Source organism: Panthera leo, chromosome C1 (genome assembly GCF_018350215.1).
Source record: "Panthera leo isolate Ple1 chromosome C1, P.leo_Ple1_pat1.1, whole genome shotgun sequence".
In the NCBI taxonomy this organism is placed as follows: Eukaryota; Metazoa; Chordata; class Mammalia; order Carnivora; family Felidae; genus Panthera; species Panthera leo.
Genome location: NC_056686.1, coordinates 15024643 through 15050400, shown reverse-complemented (window position 1 = coordinate 15050400; position 25758 = coordinate 15024643). Strand labels below are relative to the sequence as shown.

Below are 25758 nucleotides of genomic sequence, written 5' to 3'. Positions count from 1 at the left end.
AGTGCTCAGGCGTCTTTGCTGTCCCTGTCCACTCCCCGCAGTGTGCAGAGAATACCAAGTTCCTGGTCCGGGCCTCCTACCTGGAGATCTACAATGAAGATGTCCGTGACCTGCTGGGGGCCGACAGCAAGCAGAAACTGGAGGTGGGTGCAGATGCGGCTTGGGCGGGGAGGGGCTGGTGGAGGGGGGAGGCTGGCATCAGGCCGTGCTCCCTCAGAAATACAGGGGAGGTGTTCTGAGGGCACAGGCGCCGGTTTGGACTAGAGCAGGGACTTTTGAACTTGAATTTTGGAGGAATCTCTGAATCCATGTTGTAGGGGAGTGGCTAATGGGCCTACCCCCGACCACACATGGCGGGGGGGGCTGCACCTCACCTGGGAGAATCCCACCTGTGTCTGGTGAAATAGATGAAGTCTTTGTGATAGATTTCATTTGGAAAACTGGGTTCCACTTCTGAAAAAATTACTGTGAAAATCTGTAAGTGCCCTTCAAGCTAAAAAAAAACAATGTAATGATCATCATTTATTGAGCACTGTTCACTGACTGCTTTGGGCACGTGATCTTATGTAATAGTCACAGTCATCTTGTCAGGTAGCTGTTATTATCCCCAATCTGCCAGTGTGGGAAGGGACGCTTAGCTTAGTTAGCTTGCCCAAGTTTGTGGCCCAAGCTGGATCTGAACCCAGGTCTGTCTGACTTCAAGGACCTGAATCTCAAACATCCCATTTCACGGGTGTTGGTGGCCTGAGATTCTGGGACTCTGTTCCTTTTCGAGAGGGTTCTGGTGTGGGGGCACCCCAGGACCCAAGACATGACCTTATAAAGTAGTTGTGGGGATTGAAGAGGGTGGTGAGGACAAGCTGCTCACAGGGCGCAGGAGCACGGAAGGCCGTCAACGGGTGAGCGCTTTCATGCCATCGGGATTCCAGGAAATGCGACGCGGGGCTCTGCAAAGGGGAGCCCTCTAAGGAGTCAGGGACCACCCGCAACAGAAGAACCTGGGGCTGGCTCAGTTGGTCACTGAGAATCACACACGTTTTGTGACTTTCCCCTTCTTCTAGAAGGCTGGAGTCAGAAGGAAAGAGCATCATTTCCCAGCAAGGTGCAGCAGCATTAGATGCTTTGAGAGGAGGTCTATAAAGAATGGCAGAACTTGGCTGACCCTTTGGGGAGCTCAGCGAGGTCAGGTGACCTACCAGAACTGAACAGCCAGTTGGTGACAAGGCTGGACCCAGGTCTAGGCCCAGGTCTAGGCCTTGGTCTGAGGCCTTGGTCGTGTGTCCTATCTGGGGCTCTGTAAATGCTGGGTAGGCAGGTCAGGTCCAAGGAGGAGAGGCCCACTGGGGGAGGCTGAGCCAGTTCTGTGGCCAGAATGCTCCTGGCTGCCCCTTATCTGACCAGGCAACCAGTGGACATCCCAGGGGGCCCACGACCTGCATTGGGAGTGAGCTCACCTCCTTCAGGGTCAGAATGCCCTGGCTGAGAGAGCCTAGGTTGCCGGGGAGATTCCATTTATGGGTAAAACCAGTCTGAGGGAGACAAGGTGATTTGCCTGAGGCTAGGAAGCCAGAGTCAGGGTTGGACCTTTTGGGTGACAAAGTGCTGAAGTCTTCCCAGGGCATGCGCCTGGACAGCTACCGGACGGGGGTGGGGGTGGGAGAGGCAGAACCAGGTGCTGCGATGTCTCCCACAGCCCTCCTGCCCCACGTGACCTCTAGATCGGACAGGACGTCAGAATCACCTGGTTCCCCCCACCCCTTCCCCATGTGGGGGCCGGGCTGTTTCCCCATTCAACTTCGGCCTCCTGCTTGCCCCCTGACCACACCCCATTTGCCCTGGGCTCATCTGGGGTGGGGGGAGGTTGTGAGTTCCCCTCTGACCAGCAACCACTCTGTGATCCAAGTGAACAAGTCAGACATCAGAGAGTAGCAGTCTTGAAAAATTTGTTTGTCCTGGCCGTATGGTGGAAAAATCCTTAAAAATTTGATCTGGGAAGACCCATAGAGAGCTTCTAGTCAGGCCTTTCCTGGTACAGATGAGGACAGTGCGTCCCAGGGAGGGGAAGGGACTTGACCAAGGCCACACAGCTAATCACTAGTAACGGCGTTGGTACCAGAACTTGTGAGGGGCTTTCCCGAGTATTTTGGGGGGTCAGCAATCTGGAAAACCTCTAGGGCAGTAAGAAGCCAGTAGTGGAGTTCTAGTCAAGGGAGGCTCATCCACCGAGTGATTCATTCATTCAGCGAAGACGGGAAAACCTCCTGGTGCCAGCTGCCAGGCCACATGCTACAGCGGGTCCACAGGGGTGTGACCTCCCTTCCTTCCAGTCCCCATCCTGACTGGGACCCGGCCTGGCCCCTCCTTCTCAGCTCCTGACCAACACAGCGGTGCTTGGCCTTTCTATGCCGGAACCTCCAGCCGCCCACCTGGAGTCTTTCTACTGTCTTCTCTATGCTGGAGCTGGAGCGCCTGAGTCACAGCTCAGCCCCCGACAGGGGAATGGGGAGAGGAGGGAGGCACAGGGCATCACTCCCATGTGTCAGAATCAAAAGGCCAACCTGGGGTATCAGGGTCCCCTGCCAACCTGCGCTGGGACACCAGGGGGCCCTCCTCCCCTCCTGCAACACTGGAGACCCTACAATGGCCTCGGTTACCCAGTCCCTGAGGGCTGGCAGCCATGCTCTTGCCCCATCTGGGCCTCACGCCTCAGGCTTGGTGAGTTAGGCTGCCCGGGGTGGGGGGCAGGGGCCGCCAGTGACAGCTGCACTCTGAGAAGCTCCCCACGGGGGCACTGGGGGGTGTGGAGTCGCCGCCTCCTGGAGAAGGTGCTGAAGGTGCTCCTGTCAACCTCAGAACAGCCTTAGGAGGAGAGCTGTGCTGTTCTGATCCTTTGTTGCAGAGGAGGAAACTGAGGCTCCGCGTACCTAGTAAGACCAGCCCCTGGGTACACAAGTCAGGAAAGGGTGAGACTGCTTTTGATTCCAGGAGGCCAGGTCCCACAGCACAAGCTCTGAGCCCCAGGGCCTGAGAGTTTTGGTAATTAGAGGTTAGATCAGCCAGGGCGAGGAGGGATTGGGGGGAGCAGTTTCGCTCCCTCCGCCCCGACCCCCACGGCCCATACTGGGCAGGGGAGTGAGGCCTCAGCGCCTCTCAGTGCACTGGGGAGCAGTGTCAGGAGCCCCTCCTCCGTGCTGGTGGCATCCCAGCCGTCGCCATGGTGACCAGGCTCAGGGCGGCGTTGCAGGGAGGAGTAGTTCCCCGGGCACTCAGAGCCTCCCTGGAAGAGCAGGGCTGAGGCCGAGGGGAGGCAAGACTGTGGGGGATCTCGAGGTGGGGGAGCAAGCTTTCCAGGGCCTGAAAATAGGACCGCGGCACCTTGACACGAGGGCTTGCCCCACCCCCCGCACCCATCCCCCATCCCCCCACTCCTCTTACCGGCTCCTGAGAGACCGCCCCCACCCGCCCCCACCCTCCTGGTGCTGTGCTGGCGGGCTCCCCTCCACGGACCCACCTCCATCCTTTTCTGAGTCCTCATAAAGGTCTTGCAGAAGTAGGATTCGGTATCATTTGGCAGATGAGGAAACGGGGGCAGAGAGAGGCAAATTGACTTCTCCAGCCAGCCAGTAGCAGGGTCAGGTCTCTACCCCAGGTCTGCCCGACCAAGGAGCAGACTGCTTCTCCCGGGCGCCAGGAGCGGCCGCTCGGCCAGCGGGCCTGCCGTGTGCAGGCAGCTTCGGGGTCCTGGGAGCAGGTGGCCGTCCATGCCCGTGTGTCATTGACACGGAACTGTGAGACGCTGGGGCGGCAGTTCTGGCCGGCTTCAAGCCACCCTCTGCAGGGTCTCCTGCTTCTGTCCTTGGTGCTCCGTCCTCACCCCCAGCCTCTAGGTCAAGGTCATCATTTGAGACTTCAGTTACCGCAGGACGCTGCAGCCTCTCTCCATGGACTGCCTCTAGAATCTTCTTTTGCCTGTGACCCCACTGCTGCCCTGGTGCTAACAGCTGTGTGATCTTCAACAAATCACTTAACAATTCTGTGCCTCAGTTGTGTTTCCGATCCGTGAAGTCCGGTCCTTCACTCTGGGTCTGGCTGTTTCTCCACACGTAAGCAGATAGGGCAGGCCTGTGCGCCCCCCAAGCCCCCACGCAGCAGGGGCCTGACCCCCCACCCCGGGGACCGTGAAGCTGGAGCCCAGCACCTGAGCCTCCGTGGCTCAGACCAGCAGACAGATGACTCTGCTCTCTGCCAGACTAGTTTTATTTCTTCACACTTGACAAATGCTTCATCTCACAGCTCTGTGTCAGCAACAGAATAACTTGGCTGCCTGGAGAGGAAGCAGGGAGCAATCAGATAAATTCATTTACTCGCTGCCATCACGCTGAGGGCTGGGGGCCCGCTTGAGCCATGGGCCAGTGGGAGTTCTTGGCAGCAAATGGCCCCTCCCCGGCCATGATCCAAGGTCTGGAAACGTTCCCGTGTCCCTGGAGCCACAGCAGAGAGGCGATCAGAAGACGTGTTGACAGGGCAGAAGAGAAGATTTCAGAGCCCTTGGGTGATGACAGGGTCAGCCCCTGGGAGCTGAAGCTCCCAGTCTGGAAACCTCCTTCATAATAATAGCACTAAAAGCAGCAGTGAGGCTGGCTGCTGGTATTTACGGAGCACTTGCCATGTGCCGGGCACTGCGCCAAACGTTGTTTGGGCCTTATTTGACTGAAACCTCACCACAACCCTGAAAGATGGGCCTCTCATACCCATTTTGCGGATGTGGAAACTGAGGCCTAGAGAGGTTAAGTCACTGGCCCAAGGCCCCACAACAGGTAAGAAGTGGGGTGAGTCTGAGGCTGGTTCCACCTGGAACAAAGCCCCTGCCCGTTGCAGGGAATTTGAGGCGCCAACCGGCACCGCAGGAGGGCAGAGGTGGCCCGAACTGGGCCCTTCCCTGGATTCCTTGGGGATCCCTGGTCTCTCCCGGCTCTGACCCGTCCCTTCGCCCCACAGCTGAAGGAGCACCCGGAGAAGGGGGTGTACGTGAAGGGGCTCTCCATGCACACGGTGCACAACATGGCCCAGTGTGAGCGCATCATGGAGGCGGGCTGGAAGAACCGCTCGGTGGGCTACACGCTGATGAACAAGGACTCCTCGCGCTCCCACTCCATTTTCACCATCAGCATCGAGATCTACGCTGTGGGTATGCGGGGCCAGGTGGGCACCCAGGGGGTGGGGCCCATCTGAAACTGGGAGAAGACTCTCGAACTGCCTCGAGGCGAGCCCAAGTGGCCCCTCCCACGTTCGGGCCCATATTTCCAGGAAAAAACAGCATGGACAACAATAACAGCAATACTAGGAGCTCATTCACAGTGAGCACTTACTATGGGCCGCGGGGTTTCTGTGCATTGGCTCATTTACTCCTTACAACCCCAGGAGGTGGATACCAACATCATCCCCATCTTACAGATGAGGAAGCCGAGACCCCACAACTAGAAAGTGTCAGAGCTGGGCATCGATCCCAGGGCTCTGTCTCCAGAATGTACCACCTGGACCTTTTGGGTTGTCCTCCTTCTAGACAGTGCTCTCCACTCTTCAGTCATCTCCCTCTTCCTTCTTTCTGGAAGGGTCCCTGGGGAAGGGAAGGGGAAGGGAAGAAACTCATCTTTGTTTCTGGCCTCCCGTAGCTGCTGTGCTAAGCACTTCACACACTTCCTTCTGTGTAAACCCCACAACAGTCCTAGACACGGGCAATTTAATTCCCATTGTACAGATGAGAAAACTGAGGCTCTGAGAGGTGCAGTGGGTTGCTTGTGCAGAGTTCTGCAACCAATAAGCAGTAGAGCTGGGATTGGAACCTCGTTCTCTGTGACATCTGGGTTTTTCCCATTGACACGGCAGCTGCCTCCATGTCTGAGGTTCATCATGAATAGAACTCTGGAGAGCACTGCAGCAGGTTGCAGCCTAGGCCCAACTGGGAACACAATTCTGGAGAGATCCCTGACCCAAGGTCAAAGCCAGGGTACCTCCTACCACATCACCCAGACTGTGTGGTGACCTGGCTCCGGGGCAACTTGCTTGTGTTTGCTGGGTCTGAGTCTCCCCGGGGTGCTGATATGGGGAGGGTGGGGTCAGTGAGGTCACAGCCTCATGTGATGAAGGGGACAAGTGGGGGACAGGGACTAGGACAGGGGAGGACAGAGTGAGTGCCTCTTGGGCTTTGCAGGAGGTTTTGAAGAATGAGGCAGCCTGCCTGGATGAGGCAGGCTTTCTCTGGAAACAGGCTTTTGAACGAATTTAAAAGGTGTTTATCATTTCCATTATAAAATAAGTTCAATCAAGATAACTTAGAGATTAGAGAAAGGTGGGGAAAATTACCCAGAAACCCAACTGCCTATTAGATTTGAGCATATTGGGTTTTTTTGGTCCTTTTTTTCCCCTATGAAAGTTATAAACACAATCGAAATCTTATACTGTAAATAGTTTCTCCTCTGCGTTTCATTCCCCGTGCCTCACTGAGCATCATTACCGCCATGTCTTTGTGACCATGGGTCCCTCCTGAGGGACAGTGCATCAGTAATGGTCCTGTCTAACCAAATCCTTACAGGGTGGTAAAGTTGTTTCTAGTTTTGTGGTGCTGTAAATAATGCCACAATGAACATCTTTGTGCACAGAGCCTTTTCCACATTTAGAGTCATTTCCTTGGATTGTATATCCTGGCATAGACCTCCTGGGGCAAAGGGTATAAACCTGTTTAGGGCTTCTGGTTCATTATGCCAAGAGCTTTCTCTTTCTCTCTTTCTTTCGTCCTTTCTTTCTTTTAAGAGCACAAGCAGGAGAGGGGCAGAGAGGCTGATAGCGTAGAGCCTGATGTGGGGCTCGATCTCAGGAACCGAGAGATCATGACCTGAGCCCAGATCAAGAGTCAGATGCTTAACCGACTGAGCCGCCCAGGCGCCCCCAGCCAAGAGCTTTCCAAAAGCACGGTTCCAAGTCCCTCCTTCCTGCTGCTGCTTTAAAAAAAAAAAAAAAAAAAAAAAAGCCTCAAACTTCAAGCCCCTCACATATCCAAGCCTCTACTGGGTACCAGCCAGATTTTCTGTTTCTTTACTTCAGGTTGCTGTGCACATGGGCAGATCTAGGCCAGTTCTGGTTTCAACCAGCAGGAGACTAAGGAGGAAGCCCCTGCCCCTCCGCCTGCCTTCCCCCTCCCATCTCATTTGAAACCGAGTCAAGCGATTTCCCCCAAGTTTCATAGCTACCTAGAGATAGAATCAAGATTGGACCCCCAGGATCTGTGCGTTCAATACCTGTGCTCTAAGCCCCTGCTACCAGCCAGGGCCCAACTCCAGTCACCCTCAGCACCTGGGTCTGCCTTGCCCTCACGGCCTCAGTCACTGCAGAATTGGGCTTGTTCTCAGGAGGAATGAACCCCTCCCAACAACCAGCCCCCGTGAGGAGTTGCTATCAGTCTCATTTTGTTGATGTGAAAATTAAGGATCAGAGAGGTGCATGACTCTGCCAAGGTCACACAGCAAGGAGGACGCAGGGGTAGGTTGGGAACCAGGTCCGAGAGCCTCCAAAGCCAATGTCTTTTGCATTGAAAGATACAATCACATTCCCCCACCTTTCGCCCAGTCATGCCCCCTGCCCCCTGCCCCCACCTTTGGCTTCACAGGAAATCTGGAGGAGCTATTAGCACTGAAAGAAGCCTTGCTGCACTCAGAGAATAGTCTGGACCTCCCAGCCCCTGCTCCCCAAGTCAGGCAGCCCTGTATTCTGATCTTGGATCCACCGCTTAGCAGCAGTGTGACCTAGGGCAAGTTAAATGCCCTTTCTGAGCCTCAGTTTCCTCATCTGGAAGATGGGGACAGTAATTGTGCCTCTTTCATGGGACTCCTATGTGCTAACGTGAGACCCTCGGCAGGTGAGAGCGCTCAGTGCCTGGTGGCTAAGTGCCCTCCCCCTCTGCCCGGTCCGTCTGCAGACGAGTGGGGCAAGGACCACCTCCGGGCAGGCAAGCTGAACCTGGTGGACCTGGCGGGCAGCGAGCGGCAGTCCAAGACGGGTGCCACGGGGGAGCGGCTCAAGGAGGCCACCAAGATCAACCTGTCGCTGTCGGCGCTGGGCAACGTCATCTCGGCCTTGGTGGATGGGCGCTGTAAACACATCCCCTACCGGGACTCGAAGCTGACTCGGCTGCTGCAGGACTCGCTGGGGGGCAACACGAAGACGCTGATGGTGGCCTGCCTGTCACCTGCAGACAACAACTACGACGAGACACTCAGCACGCTGCGCTACGCCAACCGGGCCAAGAACATCAGGAACAAGCCACGCATCAACGAGGACCCCAAGGATGCCCTCCTGCGCGAGTACCAGCAGGAGATCAAGAAGCTCAAGGCGATTCTGGCCCAGCAGATGAGCCCCGACAACCTGTCAGGTGCGCAGCTGGGGGAGGAGGGGCAGGAAGGGCCCGGACTGAGGAGAAAGGCTCCCTCCCTTTGTTTCTGCCTCCGGCTTCCCATCTGAGAGACGCGGAAGCAGGGCCCCATCTCCTCTCCACTTCCTGCCAGCATAGCTTTTTGAAAAAAAAATTTTTTAACGTTTTTTTATTTTTGAGGGAGAGAGACAGAATGTGAGCAGGGGAGGGGCAGAGAGAGAGGGAGACACAGAATCCAAAGCAGGTTCCAGGCTCCAAGCTGTTAGCACAGAGCTCGACGCAGGGCTCGAGCCCACGAACCGCGAGATCATGACCTGAGCCAAAGTTGGAAGTTTAAGCGACTGAGCCCCCCAGGCGCCCCACATAGCTTTTGAACAGTTAGAGAGAGCCCTGGTGTGATGGCCGGACGGTGTCTGCTCACTGACGGACTCGGGAAGAGGTCCGTCTGGCCTGTTCTGTCAGCTGACGGCTCTGTTGCCTGCTCCCGCCTCCAGGCTGCACATCCACCATCCCACCTGTCTCCCGCCTGTCTCTGTGGCAGCATCGTGATGCTGTGCTGCTTAGCAGCCGGGTGACTCACTCCCTCATGTCCCACCGCCTCTCCCACTTAGGCACCTTGTGATTGCAGCTCTCACACCCAGGTGTTTGGCTGTCATCTGGCAAGGAGAAATCTGTACCTGCAGCACAGGCCTTGCGGGGTCCTTGCAAACTCCAGGGTTTTGTTTACCCGAGGATCCCTTGGGGAAGGGAGCACAAAAGAGCCCGAGTCCATCTGTTCATTCATCATCTCCCCACCCACCTTCCTTCTGTCCATCCATTCTACATACCCGTTCATCCACTCATCCATCCACTCATCCATCTAACCATCCATCCGTCCATATACCTACCCAGCCAGCCACTCACCCATCCACCCATCTACCCATCTATTCATCCATCCATCCATCCATCCACCCACCCACCCACCCACCCACCCAGCCATCTACCCATCCACTTACCTATCTACCCATTTGTCCATCCATCCATCCATCCATCCATCCATCCATCCATCCACCCATTTACTCATTCATCTACCCACCCTTCCATCTACTTACCCACCCTCCCACCCCACTCCATTATTTATCCATCTACCCACTTCACCATCTACTCAACAACCATCCGTTTAATCCGCCCATCCATCAACGCATTCTGTCTACCTGTCCCATCCATCCTACCATCCATACACCCACCCGCTGGTTCATTCCATGCTGTCATCCATTCTTTTTATCTGTGCTTCCACTCATCCCCCACCCATCCATTCAAAGCTCACTGAGCACCCTCCTGCGTGTGGACCTGTGCCTCGGCAGTTCCCATCAGCCGCGGCTCTCAGCCCTGTGGTTCCTGGCCTGTTTCTGTCTCCAGCCAAGCTTGAAACACTTGTGTCTTTCCCCAGCCCTGGTTGCTCTTCCTTGCACCTAGTGTGGGCAGGCCCTGAGCCCTGACACAATGAGCCTGCCCTCGTCGTCCTCCTGTCCTCCTAGTTGTTCAGTCGGGGGATCCTGCCTCAGGCAGGCCTCCGGTGTCAGCTCACTTAGCCAACCCCCTCCCTCCTCCTTTTTATTTTTAATGTTTGTTTTATTTTTGAGAGAGGAGGAGGGGTGGGGCGGGGGGAGAGAAAATCCTAAGCGGGCTGTACGCGGAGAGCAGTGAGCCCAATGTGGGGCTCTAACTCATGAACCACAAGATATGACCTGAGCCGAAGTCAGATGCTCAACCAACTGAGTCACCCAGACGCCCCATCCCCTCCCTCCTCCTGAAACCCCTGGTTCCTGGATGCCCTGTGACCGGTGCCCCTCCTCCCTCTACTGCTGCTCGTCAGTGCTCCCCTCTCCCTACCCCCCTGCAGGCTCACTAGGGTCGGTCCTCCATTGTCACCTCTCTCCATGCTCATTCCCAAGGTGGCTTTAACTGCCACCTCTGTGCCCCTGGCTCACATGTGGCCCTTCAACTTGGCCATGGGACTTGTGTTGAGGTCTTAATTCATAAAGGGGACTGAGTGGGAGCTTGGAGAGGTCGGTGTTACTCATGATGGAGAGACGGGGAACACCACATGGGGCCACAGGGGGAAGCACCGGTGTTGGTCAGGAGCCAGGGAGGAGCAAGGGGATCCAGTGCAGAGCTGGATTTGGAGCCGTCACTGGTGTTTCTGTGGGGAAGGCGGGGCGGGAGCAACCGCGTAGGCCTGGCTGGTTTGAATAATTCTGGGGCGCCCAGTGGCTCAGTTAAGTGTCCAACTTCAGCTCAGGTCTTGCATTCATGAGTTTGAGCCCCGCGTCGGGCTCTGTGCTCACAGCTCAGAGCCCGGAGCCTGCTTCGGATTCTGTGCCTCCCTCTCTCTCTGCCCCTCCTCAGCTCACACTTTGTCTCTCAAAAATAAACATTAAAACATTATAAAAAATTGAATAATTCCTGTGGGTTGGGGCTCAGGGGCAGTCCCTGCTCATCTAGTCCTGGCCCTCAGGGGTTTAGGGCAGGGAGAGCCCAGCTGGGACTGCGAGATAGAAGGGGGGTGTGGTGTGGACTTGGCGGTGCTTGGTTGGCACGTGAAAGGTGGGCTAATAACAACTGGCAGGTTGTTGACTCTAGGAATTAGCTGGCCCTGCGAGGGGCTGTCTCTCCCTGGCTGGCAAGTCCCCCACGATGTCAAATGTCACAAAGTACAGAATATGTAAAAAAACCAAAAAAACCAAACACAAGCAATTGCTACACAGTGGCCTCTGAATTCCGGACTTGAATAGCTAGCTGTTTAGTGTCATCACTCAGGTGATGACAACACTCCTCTTCTGAGTGTTCAAGCCAGAAACCCTGGGGTCGCCCTTGGTTTCTCGTTTTCGCTCCAACCCACATCCGATCCAGCAGTAGAGCTGGTTTCTACCTTTAAGATATGTCCAGGGGCGCCTGGGTGGCGCAGTCGGTTAAGCGTCCGACTTCAGCTCAGGTCACGATCTTACGGTCCGTGGGTTCGAGCCCCGCGTCGGGTTCTGGGCTGATGGCTCAGAGCCTGGAGCCTGCTTCCGATTCTGTGTCTCCCTCTTTCTCTGCCCCTCCCCCATTCATGCTCTGTCTCTCTCTGTCTCAAAAATAAATAAACGTTAAAAAAAAAAAATTAAAAAAAAAAAAAAAAAGATATGTCCAGAATCTGTCCACTGCTGTCCCCTGAGTCGCTAACGTCTCCTACCCGAATTACTGCAAAGCACACCCACACCCCGGCAGGTATCCCGCAGTCTGCCCTTTTGCACCTCCGTGCATCCCCACACAGCAGCCTGGGAGGTCCTGTTCAAACGCAAGTCCTTTTATTGCCCTGTGCAAACCCTCGGCGGCCCGTTTACCCGTGTCAAAGCCAAAGCCCTCAGTGCAGCTTCCAACGACCCCACGATCCACCCCGTTCCCTCTTGACCTCCTCATCACCCATTCTCTCCCTTCCTTGCTCCACTCCAGCCACACTGGCTTCCTGGCCGTTTCTGGAACAGTCCAGGCTCTCATCCACCACGGGACCTTTGCATTCACTGCTCCCTTCTGTCTGGAAAGCTCTTCCCCAAGATCTCTGCCTACTTCTCTCTACCACTTCCTTCAGGTCACTGCCTTTGCCTTACCTTGTCTGAGAGGTCCTCCCGAGCACGCTGTTTAAATTGTAACCCTTCTCCTTGGATCTTACTCCTGAGCACCCTCCCTGCTTTCTTTCTCTTTCTAGAACGTATCCCCTTGTACCGCGCTGGCATTTTGCTTATTTATTTTATGTGCCTTCTGTCTCCAATAGAAAACCCAATGTGGGTGTGGAGTTCTGTCTGTTTTGTTCAATGCCGTTTCCCCAGTGCCTAGAACATGCAGGTGCTTAAGAAATATTTGTTGAATGACTGAGTAAATTAGCATTTTGTGTAGAGACGTGCTTCAAATAAATTCAATACTGTGAAGTCTGTTTTGAATAAGCATTTAGTTGTCTATTTATGGATTTCTGCTTAGTTCCTGCAAACTGTGTGCACCTTGGTCCCAGCCCTCGTTTTCCATCTGTCTCCCAGCCCTGCTGTCCAGTCAGGTACCCCTAAACCCTGTCCAGATCGAGGAGAAGCTGGTGCCCCCATCTGTGATCCAGCCTGACACAGAGGCCGAGAAGCAGCTGATTCGGGAGGTGAGCCACTGGGCAGGTGGGAGAATGGCTGGCAGGTGGGGCCATCTTGGAGCTCAGAAGGCTGAGGCTCAGAGAGGTGCCATGACTTGTCCAAGGTCATGTCGCTAAGGAGAGTCAGGGCTGCGATGTCAACTCGGGGCCTGACTCCAGAGTGCAGTCCATTCCAGGTCAGGGCCTGTATGGGGAGAGCAGGGAGGGGGGTGGGGGTGTCTGCAGGAGTCTCTCCTCAGTACCCCAGGAGGAGGTGACTCTGGGTTGCTGGGAGTGGAGAAGGCCTTCCAGGTGGTGGCAATGGGCTGTCCGCAGGTGCGCGGTGGGGGGAGGCCAGAGTGGAAGGGAGTTGGGCCCCTCTGCAGGTGCCAATGAGCCAGGGGCTGAGAGCTGGGCAGTCCGGGTGGGCAGTGGGGAGCCCCCAGGCATTCATTTGACCAGTGGATATGTGGGGAGCTGGCCTCTCCAAAAAAGCTGTCACCTAGGGGCACGTGGGTCGTGCTCCCACACGTGCGCCTTCCAGCATCTCTGGGAACCAGCAGGGGCAGGTAATAATAATCCACTGACTTACAGGTGTCGAGCTGATCCCTAGGGGGGGACTTACACAGCCAGACTCGGCAAAGCTTCCTAACTTCCTGTTTAGGCTCTGTCCTGACTGTAGGCCCTGCTGGTTTCCGGAGATTCCTGCCAGTTGAGGGCCCCATTCAGAGACCTCAGCGTGGGGATGGGACATTGGCTCTTTCCCGGTGGAGGCCGGGCAGGGACAGCTCTTCAGGGACGGGGGTCTGGACGCCTCTGCCTCTCGGCTGTAACCTCAGGTGGGATCAGCCCTGGGCCCCTGGGAGCCCCAGCGGGGCTTTGGGGGCCTGGGACCCAGCCTCTGGGGGGCAGATCGGGTAAGACCTGGGAGTCTGAGTCCTGTGGGCTAGAGGACTGGAGAAATCCACCCGAGTCCCCAAGGGCTGCCCATGGCAGGCAGAGGCTTTTAGTCCTCGGGGAGAGGCCCAGTTGTGACCCCCGACGGACTTTGTCCTGGCCCCTGTGAAGGTTCTGGTTGCTCAGGCCTCATTGCCCTTCCTCTGCTGGCCCAGAGGCTCCTGGTGGGGATGTCAGGTCATCTCTGGAGTTCCGGGCCCAGCTCCTGGGGTGGTGCAGGTCGCTGGCCTCCTCCTCGTGGTATAACCCAGCGGACGCTACATCAGAACACTGTCGCCTGAGGCCACCACCAAGGTTTTTTTCAGGCTCTGGTGTGTCTTCTGTGAGCCCCGCTTGGAGGAAGGGCTGAGGGTGTCTGTCTTCCCTCTCTCCTTCCTGCCCATTTCACTTATGACTCGTATTTATTGAGCACCTACTGTGTGCCTGCAACTGTGCTTTTCTTTCCATTCCAGAACTAGTCAGGATGTTCAAGATAAGGGGGGTGGCCCCTGTGTGGGGCGGCGAGGGTACCGGGCCGGGGATGAGCCCAGCCACCAGCTGGCGATGTGACTCTGTGGGCTCAGTCTCCCGGCTGCACCAGGAAAGCGGGTGGGGGCGGGGCGGGGTTTGGACCAGAAGAGTCCCAGCATCCGGCCAGCTTTTACCTTCTGCAAGTGCAGTTCTCGGTGGGCTCTGTGACCTCGGGCAGGTTGTTCCAGCTCTCTGAGCCTGTGTCCTCGCCTCTAGAAACGGTGCAACAGCAGCTTTCCTGCTGCTGTGAGAGGGGGAGCCGAGGGGCGTCTTCTCGCCATTGGGCTGTGGAACAGGCACGAGGCAGGATTTGGGGGGCTGGGTTTGCCCTCCAGCCCCCTACCCAATCATCAGCAGGCATTGAGCCCCTGCTGGTGCCGGGCCCTGTAGCTGGAGGTGTGCGTGGGGCCACGGAAAAACGTATCGAGTCCTGGAGTTCTGAGTGCTGGAGGGAACAGGGCATATGTTCTGTGACTGCAGAGGCCTCACACCGAGAGAGAAGTCTGCGGTGCAGGAGGGAGGTGGGGATTGAAAGAGCAAAGTCACCGAGTGGGCGGCTTGGCTTCGGATGGACGCGCCATCTGCAGATGACAGGAAGCTGTGGGCTGGGAAGCGAGGGCATGCTTCCCTGTTCTCAAGAGAGGAAGGGGTGGAGGGCTGCCGCGGTCAGAGAGCGGAAGGACCCAGGAGGGGCACCAGGCCACCTCAGCGGTCCTCTGTGGTTCGGGGTCACACATTTACAACTGGGACTAGAAGTTGGTACTGCCGTATGTGTGCCTGTGTGTGCCCGCACGTGCACACGTGTGCTCGTGCATGTAGACGTGTGTGCGTGCATGTGTGTGTGTAGGCATGGGTGTGTGGGCGTGTGCACGCGTGTGCACACATACACCTGCATCTCCAGCCAGGGGTTACCGGTGTGTAGGTGTGACCAGGCTGGGGCCTGGGTTTCACTGGGGCCAGGGCCGTGCTAGGAGGGAGCCGTGGAGGGGGCTGGGCGAGGGAGCCAGGGGTGCTTGCCGAGGGCCGAGTCTCGCGTGGGGCCCAGGGGGAAGCTGGGGGCAAGGGCAGGGGAAACTGAGAAAGCGGACGGGGTGTAGGAGGTCTCCTCGTGGCCACCCCGCCAGAGAGCTGCGTGGTTCTGGGCAGGCCATGGAACCTCCCTGGGCCTCCAGAACCCTGTGTGCTGCCCTGAGGCTCAAACGCGTCTCAGATGTGGCATAGAACGCGCAGTCACGGTTTAACGATCCCTTGTCCCCTTCTGTCCCTCCTCCCCGAGAGCCCACGTCATAGTGTCTGTACTGTTGTAGAATTCTGTGCTTGTTCTGTGATTCTGGAAGGGTCCTGGCCAGGTGGGCACGGCACAGGAGCTCTCTCTCCCCTAGTGGCTCCGTGACCCCCAAGGTCATGGACTGTCATTAGCTCATAACCCCCAGCCCTGCCTGTGGGAGATGTGCATCAACAACTGAGTAGTCTGGTTACCGGCCAGCAGTCTGCTCCATGCACTTGCTGGTTCAAGGGTTAGCCACCGAGCCCCTCCTCTGTGCTAGGCGCTGAGGGGAGAGTGCTTGCTGTGTGGCAGGGGAGCTGGACGATAAACCTGTACTCGACTAAATGGAGAGAACCACGGGAGGCTCATGACCCATGCCCAGAAGAAATCAGTGAAGTGACAGGGTGGTCAGGGAGGGCCTCTGGGAGGAGGTGTTACTGAGTTGAGGTCTGAAGGAACAGCTTGCTGGGGGTGGGGGAGCAAGGGCAAAGGCCCTGAGGCACGAAGGATGTGGGGCTGGGGCTGTCTAGGAATGGACAGTGGCCCGTGTGCCCAATGTGGCAAAAATGAGGTCTAGTCAAGGGGCAGATGGCCCAGATCACTGGGGACTGGGGTCAAATGGAGAAGCTTTTGTCCTCTAACATAGGAAGCCATTGAAACCTGGCCTAACAGACGGGAATGAGGGTGCCATGTGGAGAAAGTTTTGGGGCAGGGGCAAGAGTGGAGGGGGGGATGGGCTGGGAGACTCTTTGGACCAGAGCTGACGGTGACAGCAAAGATGGAGGGAGAAGCAGAGAATTAAAAATGTGTTTCGTGCTCGATAGCTTGAGAGCTATTTGGCTAAAACGTATTTATTGACCTGCACAGGCCTTCATGATATATTGCTTTGTGGAAAGATAGATTACAGCCAAATCTTAGATAATTGGCCTGTTAAAAATGGAGAGTGAAGTTCAGAAGGGTTTTCACCAGCCAGTAATCACCCCAGGATCGTGTAGGCCATTTTAACTCCGTTCTTGTGGCTTATCGGTATTTCCTGGGCTGTTTGAATGACAGAAACACGGAAGGCTGCGTTTTGACCCCCCGATGTGACGCGGCACCCCCCCCCCCCCATATTGCCCCCCACTCCCAGGAGTACGAGGAGCGCCTGGCCCGGCTGAGGGCCGACTACGAGGCGGAGCAGGAGTCCAGGGCCCAGCTGGAGGAGGACATCACTGCCATGCGCAACTCGTATGACGTGAAGCTGTCCGAGCTGGAGGAAAACCTGCGAAAGGAGACAGGTGGGTGGCCAGCTGGCTCCTCTCCCCATTTTACTAACTGACATTTGTAGAGCACTTTCTACACACTGGGCTCAGTGCTGGGTACTCCTCACCACAGCCCAGCCAGGTAGGAACCACAATTATCCTCGCTTTATAGGTGAGGAAACTGAGGCACAGAGAGGGTAAGTAAATTGTCCATGGTTACACAGCTGGTAAAGTGGCGTCAGGATTGGAACCCAGGCAGTGTTCTCACCCACGCAGCGTTGCATCTGGGACGCCTTGGCCTCAGGCTGGGTTACTTATCACCCGTGTTTCACGGGTGAGTTCCTTCCCCCGGTGTCTGTATTTTTCTAGTCTCCTCTCCCTTTTGAGCCTGTCTGTTATCCAAGCAAACACACCCCAAAATAAGGGCTCCGTGACTAGTGAGAACTTGCGCCTTGCTAAAGATTTTCATTGTCTTTTTGACATTCTAGAATGTTCCACCCTACCACTATCATTCAAATACCTGTGCCACCAGGCAACTCAGACCTCCTAGGACGCCCCTAAATACTGTAAAATCCTTCTTGTATTGATGACAATATTGGCCAATCGTGGGGACCATTTATGGGGCATTACTGGGTGCCAGGTGCCCCCTCAGTGAGTTAGGATGCACTGAATCCTCACGTTGCCAGGGTGCAAACTGAGGCTTGGGGAGCATCAGGACACAGCGACAGAGGAGTGGGTGGGTGTAGTGCCCGTGGGCTGGAGCACTGAGGAGGCTTGTGTGACTGCAGTCTCGTGCAGGCTGGCAGACCCAGAGGAGAGGGGAAGGGCAGGTTCTAGCATTTTCTGTCCTTCAGAGCGCTCCTCCAGTCCGCTTTGAACATTAGGCTTCTGAGTGATTTTATTCGCTCTGCCCTTCATCCACAGTGTTCACTGAACTCCCACGGGTCTAGTGTATCCTGTGGACGAGAGCCCTGAGCCGGGTGCCCCTGCAGGGGCCCCTCGGGGTCTCGTGTGTGAAGTCTGCTCGCCAATCAGGAGCTCTCAGCAATAGACCCACAGGGCAGTCACCTTATGTGATAAGAGCGGTTCCAAGGCAGGGTGGTAAGAGCCCAGCACCTAGTGGCAGGGGAGGTCAGAGAATGGACAGCTCATGGTGCCAGTCAGGGAAGACTTCCTGGAAGAGGTGAAGGAAATGGGGTGTGAGTTCTGATAGAGATGGGAGGCCAGGATTTGGGGGCCCGGGAGGCTCTGTTAAGCCCGTCCCTTAGAGATGGTGTGCGTGGGCCGGCTCCCAGGGGCCCCTCATCCTACTCTGGAAGAAACTAAAGGGAGTCTCCATTTGCAGAGGCTGTCCTGAAGGCGGAGGTCCTCAAGGCCCAGGGCATGTCCAGGGCTGAGTTTGCCAACATGTCTGAGGACTCACTCACTTTCCACTACGAGACGGCCGTGAAACCCGAGGTCTACTCCCTGCCGCGCACTCTGCCCGGCGAGCACGTCTCCAGGACTGAGGTTTCTCCCAGCTTCGAGGAGCTGCCCGAGGCGGAGACCTCCAAGTCTGACGTGTCTCTGGGGTCTGACAAGTCTTTCGCACTCGAGGAAACCTCCGTGTCCGAGGCCTTCCTGGGGCCTCGGGAGCCCTCCAACCTGGAGTTCTTCATGCCCGAGGTGGAGGCCAAGGGCAGATATTCCCCAGACGAGTATCTCAGCCAGGAGGCCGCGGGGCCTCTGCTGCAGGAGGGGTGCGTCCCTGAGGAAGAGGAACCACAGCGGATCGCCCTGGAGCTGTTACCAGGCCTGCACGACCCGTTTGCCGAGGTGGAAGCCAAGCTGGCCAGGCTGTCCTCCGCCGTGGTGGCAGCCGAGGTGCCCCTGGCAGACGTACCCAAGGTCCCCGCACAGGTAGCTGATGTCACCCAGGCTGCCGGGCAGAAACTCAGCGGGCAGAGCTCAGCTGGGGGCACACGGGTCGCTGGGCACAGGCAGATGTCTAACCTCCGGGGCCCTGGCCCCCGTTGCCACTGCTGCAGTGGCTCTGGCTTGGTGGTGGCTCGTGGGCACCAGTGTTCAAGGGTCCAGGAAGGGAGAAGCTCTGTCTCATGCTCTGTAAGCCGGTAGGGGAGGCGGGGAGGGAGGCAGGAGGCTTTTCCAGGTGGGCGCCCGTTCTGCTGAGGGAGGGACACCTATTTGGGGGATTTGCTGAGTTGCCATGGTTACGCTGTTTCCAGGCCCAAAGGAGCTGGAGGAGGCCTTGGCCGCCCTCGTGCTCTGGCAGGCTGGGGTCTGCAGGAAGGCAGCTACCGGTCAGGGACCCCCCGGGGATCTGGTGGGGCCACTCTTCCATCCTGTCCCCTTTCCACCCGCTGTGATGTTTTAGATTCCTTTCCTCTTCTCCCCCTTTTGGTCTTTTTCCTTTCCTTTGTTCTTTTCCTTTTCCTTTCCTTGCCTGCATGTGTATGTACATGCGTGTGCACGTGTGCGTGTATGTGTGTAAAGAGCGCAGGCCTTTGAGTCAGACAGACCCGGGTTAAATCCCGGCCCTACCGCTCACTTAGTTGTGTGGCCTTGGGCAGTCACCTTTCTGGGCCTTGGTTTCCCCTTCTGTAAAATGGGGATGCTGACGCGTGTTTCACCCGAAGTATTGCAAGCAGGGAGCACAGGGGAGCATACTCCCTCCCCGTTTCTCTTCCCTGTTCTCTCATCTCCTCGCCCCTGCTCCCCACCCATCCCCTCAGCGGTGACAGGCAGGGGGAGCTGGTGGCTTGATGAGGCCTGGGGCTGGGGGTGTGGGGCACTAAAGGGGAGGTCAGGGAGCTGAGGTTGATTCTGGCCCACTGTCCCTCCGCCCCCCCCCCCCCCCCCGCCACTCCCCATCCTCCTGCAAGCACCCCTCCCTGACGGATCTGCTGGGGCCCAGGCATGGTGACATTAGGTCTGAAGCTGAGACAGCTGACTACCTCCTGCTCAAGACTGTGAGTTCCTCGCTGGGCCGACCCTCAGGTGGGGGGAGGAATCCCAGGAGCCTGGGTCTTCCTGTGACACTCTGGGCCTCAGTGTCCTCAACCACAAAACAGAGACAATGACCCCAGCCCTCCCCCAGCTTATCAGGGATGGCCTGTTGCAAAGCGGTGTACAAATGGAGGAACCATCCTATCTCTTATTATTGATGTGGTTAAGAGGCCACTGCTTAGCAGCTTTCTGACTCTCCTTGGCCTCAGAAGCCCATCTAGAGCACAGAGGCCCAGTGTGTGCTGAGGGCAGGGGCGTGGGTCCCCCAGGCACTGGCAGGGACTGCCCGGGTCCCGTTTTGAACACTGCTGCTCTCAGACCCCACCCTTTTCTCTTCTGCTTAAGGAAGCACAAAAGGCCACAGGGAGTGAGGGGAAGGCTTTAAGTCTGCCCACTTGTGTGGAGAGAGAAAACTATCTGCCAGCCTCTGGACAGGATCACTGGGTAGGAGCTGGCACACTTCAGGTTCTCAGTAGATGGGACACGGGTGGCTAGGGGAGCCCTGGCTGTAAGGTGACATTGAGATGGGACCCGAGCAGAAGGAAGGGGCCAGAGCAGAGCATCAAGCCAGGGGGGATGGCCTGTGCCAAAGTCCTGTGGCTGGGAACATCTCGACTTTCTCAGCAATGGGAAAATGAGGCCAGAGAAGCAGCAGGGTGAGGGGTGGAGAGAGGCGGGCGGGGCGGGGGGGGCGGGGGGGTGAGGCAGGGAGAGGCACTGGAGGCCTGAAGGCTATGGAAGCAGGATTTAACTGCAAACGCACTGCGAATCTGTAAAAGGTTCTCTTCGGGAAAGGGCTGGGATTGGTACATATTTGGAGAAAACTGCCTGGCTGCCGTGGAGAGCCTGGGTCTTCAGGGGCAGAAGAGCAAGACTGTTTCGGGGTGTTGGAAGAAATGGTGGCAGTAGGAACCCAACTGGGCGCATTTTTGTACAACTGGGTGCCTCCAAACCAGAAGCGATCCATCCCAGATCGCGAGGGACCCAGACGCCACCATCTGGGATTGAGGCCGCTGTGAGCCGGTGTCCAGGGGCCGGCTTCTCTGCCTCCACTTTGGTTTCTCTTTGCGCTCAGGAGGTTGACCAGGGTCCAGAAATGGCCGAGGAGGTGGTGTCGGCAGCAGAGCCTGGCGTAGGGGCCGAGGCTGAGGCCTGGGGGGCCTTGGAGGCTCAGCCTCAGCCCTCGCTGGTCATGACGAGCGTGAGAAGGGACAGTGTGGGCATGGAGTTGGCGGTGCTGACCGACGACCTGCTGCCCGCCGTGGACCAGCAGCAGGTGCTTGCCCGGTAAGTGCTGGTGCTTGGGGCTGGCGGGACCCTGTGGCGGAGCAGGACGGAGCTATGTCCTGGGCATGGGGGCGGGGGTGCCCAGAGAGTCTTCACTGGGCCCCCATCCAGATCCCCTCCTGACCGAGGCCGGACACGCCCCAATCCTCTGTCCAGGAGCAGAGGGGCAGGGATGGTGCTGATCAGTGGGGCGGGCAGGGCTCTGCTCGGGGAGCCGCACGGGCGCCACCAGACTCCATCAGGCACCTGTTCCAGGAGGAAGGGAGGGGACTGTTGTCTGCCTGGCATCCGCAGGGCCTGGCTATCAGGTTTCAGGAACCCCAGGGCAGGATGATGCAGGCTTTCCTCAGCTCCCAGCGAGCCTCCAGTGCCCTCCTGATGTCACACCTAGGACTGGCCACCCCAAACGCCCTCAGCCACTGCCGCCTGGGGAGCTGGGCTTTCTTCCCTCCGTGCAAATCACTTAACATTTCCGAGCCTTGGTTCTCACTTCCGTGAATGTGAATAATGTCAGGCCCACCTCTGTGACAAAGTCAGCACCATGGTCAGGGGCTCAGCCTCCTCCTAGTGGTGGCAAACTCCATCCCACAGGCCACAGTTCAGACGTGAACTGAACAGCAACTACGTGCTGGGCACCAGGCGCAAGGAAGAACGAGCTGCTGACTTGGCTTTCAAGGGGCTCACGGTCCAGGGGGAGGCAGATACCCAGGCCCAGGGAGGGCCAGCTTCTGTAGCAAAGAAAAGCAAGTGGTTGTGCAGTCGCCTGCCTTGGTTCCCGTCCGCCTCCACCACTACCTCCCACTACCTCCTGGGGCCAACTTTAAGCCTCCCTGTGCCTCGGCTTCTTGAGAAGCTCGTCACGAGGGTCCAAGGAGACACTGCCTGCAGAGACCCAGCTTTGGGCACCAAGGGAACACTCAGCACATGTGACGGTGTTCAGGGTGTGGTCTGGAGGATGGTCAGGGAAGGCTTCTTCTGTTTCTTCGAGTAGTTTTGCTCACCTACACCTGAGTGAGGTTTGCAGGACAGATGCCTCAGGGTGGCCTTTGGGATACAGGGCACAGCCCCAGGCAGCACGAAAGTGCAGCGCAGGGGACAGCCTGGCTGTTGGGAGGACAAGCAGCGAGTGACGCTGGAATGAGTTGGTTGGGGGGCCGCAGAGGGAGATGATGAAGGGCCTGCCCAGATGCGCTGAATGTTGTTCCCATCTCAGGGCTACTCTAATCGTGCAGGTCGCCGGGGCGCACGGCTGCGAGCCTGCTGTACTGGGGGAAAACCATGGGCCCTGGGAGGCCCCTGGCGGGTGGCGGGTGGGTTGGCTCTGGATCCGCAGGGAGATTCTCGTCCGTCCTGTCGTGCAGTTGAGCGCACGGGCTTGGACTTGGGCAGATCTGCTTGGACCCCTGGTTCTGACCCTGGCCAGAGGCTTGGCCTCTCTGAACCTGCGTCCATCTGTGCGACGGGTTGTTGCATGGACTCTTGAGATGTCCCGCTGGACAGCAAGGGCGCGGCGATGGCCAGATACCGTCACGTGTGCTTTCTTCTCTGTGCCCGGCAGTTTGCAGCTGTTGGAGCAGCAGGTGGTCGGCGGGGAGCAGGCCAAGAACAAGGACCTGAAGGAGAGGCACAAGCGGAGGAAGCGGTATGCGGACGAGCGCAAAAGGCAGCTGGTGGCAGCCTTGCAGAACTCGGATGAGGACGGCGGGGACTGGGTGCTGCTCAACGTCTACGACTCCATCCAGGAGGAGGTGCGCGCCAAGAGCAAGCTGCTGGAGAAGATACAGAGGAAGGTGAGGCCCCAGCCCTGCCCGCCCCACCCCGCCCGCGGGCGTTCATAGTTCCGGGCCTGCCGTGGAAGCAGTCACAGCTACAGACGTGTCTGTGCTGGGAGGGCGTGTATGACACAGAGCACAGCAGAGAAACCAGAGGACAGTGCCAGCCGGTGGGAGTGCCGTGAAGAGAATACTAGGGGAGAGTGGCTTTATTTTTATTTCTTCATTTTTTAAAGGTTTTATTTATTTATTTATTTGCTTATTTATTTTTATTTTTTAATTTAATTTTTTAAAAATTTATACCCAAATTAGCATATACTGCAACAATGATTTCAGGAGTAGATTCCTTAATGCCCCTTCCCCATTTAGCCCATCCCTCCTCCCACATCCCCTCCAGTAACCCTCAGTTTGTTCTCCATATTTATGAGTCTCTTCTGTTTTGTCCCCCTCCCTGTTTTTGTATTATTTTTGCTTCCCTTCCCTTATGCTCATCTGTTTTGTCTCTTAAAGTCCTCATACGAGTGAAGTCATATGATTTTTGTCTTTCTCTGACTGACTAATTTCACTTAGCATAATACCCTCCAGTTCCATCCACGTGGTTGCAAATGGCAACTTTTCATTCTTTTTGATTGCCGAGTAATACTCCATTGTATGTATATACCACATCTTCTTTATCCATTCATCCATCGATGGACATTTGGGCTCTTTCCATACTTTGGCTATTGTTGATAGTGTTGCTATAAACACGGGGGTACATGCGTCCCTTCGAAACAGCACACCTGTATCCCGTGGATAAATGCCTAGTAGTGCAATTGCTGGGTCGTAGGGTAGTTCTATTTTTAGTTTTTCGAGAAACCTCCAGACTGTTTTCCAGAGTGGCTGCACCAGCTTGCATTCCCACCAGCAGTGCAAAAGAGATCCTCTCTCTCCACATCCTCGCCAACATCTGTTGTTGCCTGGGTTGTTCATGTTAGCCATTCTGACAGGTGTAAGGTGGTATCTCATTGTGGTTTTGATTTGTATTTCCCTGATGATGAGTGATGTTGACCATTTTTTCATGTGTCGGTTGGCCATCTGGATGTCTTCTTTTGAGAAGTGTCTATTCATGTCTTTTGCCCATTTCTTCACTGGATTATTTGTTTTTGGGGTGTTGAGTTTGATAAGTTCTTTATAGATTTTGGATACTAACCCTTTATCTGATATGTCATTTGCAAATATCTTCTCCCATTCCGTCTTTTGCCTTTTAACTTTGCTGATTGTTTCCTTCGCTGTGCAGAAGCTTTTTATTTTGATGAGGTCCCAGTAGTTCATTTTTGCTTTTGTTTTCCTTGCCTCCAGAGACGTGTTGAGTAAGAAGTTGCTGCGGCCAAGATCAAAGAGGTTTTTGCCTGCTTTCTCCTCGAGGATTTTGATGGCTTCCTGTCTTACGTTTAGGTCTTTCATCCATTTTGAGTTTATTTTTGTGTCTGGTGTAAGAAAGTGGTCCAGGTTCATTCTTCTGCATGTCGCTGTCCAGTTTTCCCAGCACCATTTGCTGAAGAGACTGTCTTTACTCCATTGGATATTCTTTCCTGCTTTGTCAAAGATTAGTTGGCTATACACTTGTGGGTCCATTTCTGGGTTCTCTATTCTGTTCCATTGATCTGAGTGTTTGTTCTTGTGCCAGTACCATACTGTCTTGATGATTACAGCTTTGTAGTATAGCTTGAAGTCTGGGATTGTGATGCCTCCTGCTTTGGTTTTCTTTTTCAAGATTGCTTTGGCTATTTGGGGCTTTTTCTGGTTCCATGCAAATTTTTGGATTATTTGTTCTAGCTCTGTGAAGAATGCTGGTGTTATTTTGATAGGGATTGCATTGAATATGTAGATTGCTTTGGGTAGTATCAACATTTAAAAAAAATTTTTTTTAACATTTATTCATCTTTGAGACAGAGAGAGAGGGAGCGTGAGTGGGGGAGGAGCAGAGAGAGAGGGAGACACAGAATCTGAAGCAGGCTCCAGGCTCTGAGCTGATAGCACAGAATTCAGTGCGGGACCCGAACTCACTGGCTGTGAGATCATGACCTGAGCCGAAGTCGGAAGCCGGATGCTTAACTGACTGAGCCACCCAGGCGCCTCCCCACCTTCTTTTTTTTAAGGGTAGTATAGACATTTTAACAATATTTGTTCTTCCTATCCAGGAGCATGGAATCTTTTTCCATTTTTTGTGTCTTCTTCAATTTCTTCCATAAGCTTTCTATAGTTTTCAGTGTATAGATTTTTCACCTCTTTGGTTAGATTTATTCCTAGGTATTTTATGGTTTTTGGTGCAATTGTAAATGGGATCGATTACTTGATTTCTCTTTTTGTCGCTTCATTGTTGGTGTATAGGAATGCAGCCGATTTCTGTGCATTGATTTTATATCCTGCAACTTTGCCGAATTCATGAATCAATTCAAGCAGTTTTTTGGTGGTATCTTTAGGGTTTTCCATATAGAGTATCATGTCATCTGCGAAGAGTGAAAGTTTGACCTCCTCCTGGCCAATTTGGATGCCTTTTATTTCTTTGTGTTGTCTGATTGCAGAGGCTAAGACTTCCAATACTATGTTGGATAACAGTGGCGAGAGTGGACATCTCTGTCTTCTTCCTGACCTTAGGGGGAAAGCTCTCAGTTTTTCCCCATTGAGGATGATATTAGTGTTGGGTCGTTCATCTATGGCTTTTATGATCTCAAGGTATGATCCTTCTATCCTACTTTCTTGAGGATTTTTATCAAGAAAGGATGCTATATCTTGTCACATGCTTTCTCTGCATCTATCGAGAGGATCATATGGTTCTTGTCCTTTCTTTTATTGATGTGATGAATCACATTAATTGTTTTGCGGATATTGAACCAACCCTGTGTCCCAGGCGTAAACCCCACTTGGTCGTGGTGAATAATTTTTTTTAATGTATTGTTGGATCCGGTTGGCTAATATCTTGTTGAGGATTTTTGCATCCATGTTCATCGAGGAAATTGGTCTATAGTTCTTTTTCGTGGAGTCTCTGTCTGGTTTTGGAATCAAGGTAATGCTGGCTTCATAGAATGAGTTTGAAAGTTTCCCTTCCTTTTCTATTTTTTGGAACAGCTTCAAGAGAATAGGTGTTAACTCTTCCTTGAATGTTTGGTAGAATTCCCCTG

At 55.3% G+C, this 25758-nt stretch overlaps 1 protein-coding gene across 8 annotated transcripts in view; it reads left to right on the top strand.

The window, feature by feature from the left end:
• The window catches only part of KIF17 (kinesin family member 17), a 47970-nt gene that overhangs the window by 7094 nt on the left and 15118 nt on the right, over positions 1 to 25758 (top strand). For 3 of the 8 annotated variants that reach the window (XM_042951848.1, XM_042951847.1, XM_042951854.1), the window contains exons 3-12: positions 42 to 143; positions 4999 to 5188; positions 7913 to 8425; positions 12478 to 12587; positions 16421 to 16568; positions 17878 to 18431; positions 19415 to 19501; positions 19884 to 19982; positions 20614 to 20825; positions 22384 to 22615. In XM_042951848.1, coding sequence (XP_042807782.1) covers positions 42 to 143; positions 4999 to 5188; positions 7913 to 8425; positions 12478 to 12587; positions 16421 to 16568; positions 17878 to 18431; positions 19415 to 19501; positions 19884 to 19982; positions 20614 to 20825; positions 22384 to 22615 — 2247 coding nt within the window. Of the gene's footprint in view, positions 1 to 41; positions 144 to 4998; positions 5189 to 7912; positions 8426 to 12477; positions 12588 to 16420; positions 16569 to 17877; positions 18432 to 19414; positions 19502 to 19883; positions 19983 to 20613; positions 20826 to 21416; positions 22086 to 22383; positions 22616 to 25758 lie in introns of those variants that run through there. The other 5 variants (XM_042951849.1, XM_042951855.1, XM_042951851.1 and 2 more) reach the window with 5 other exon arrangements.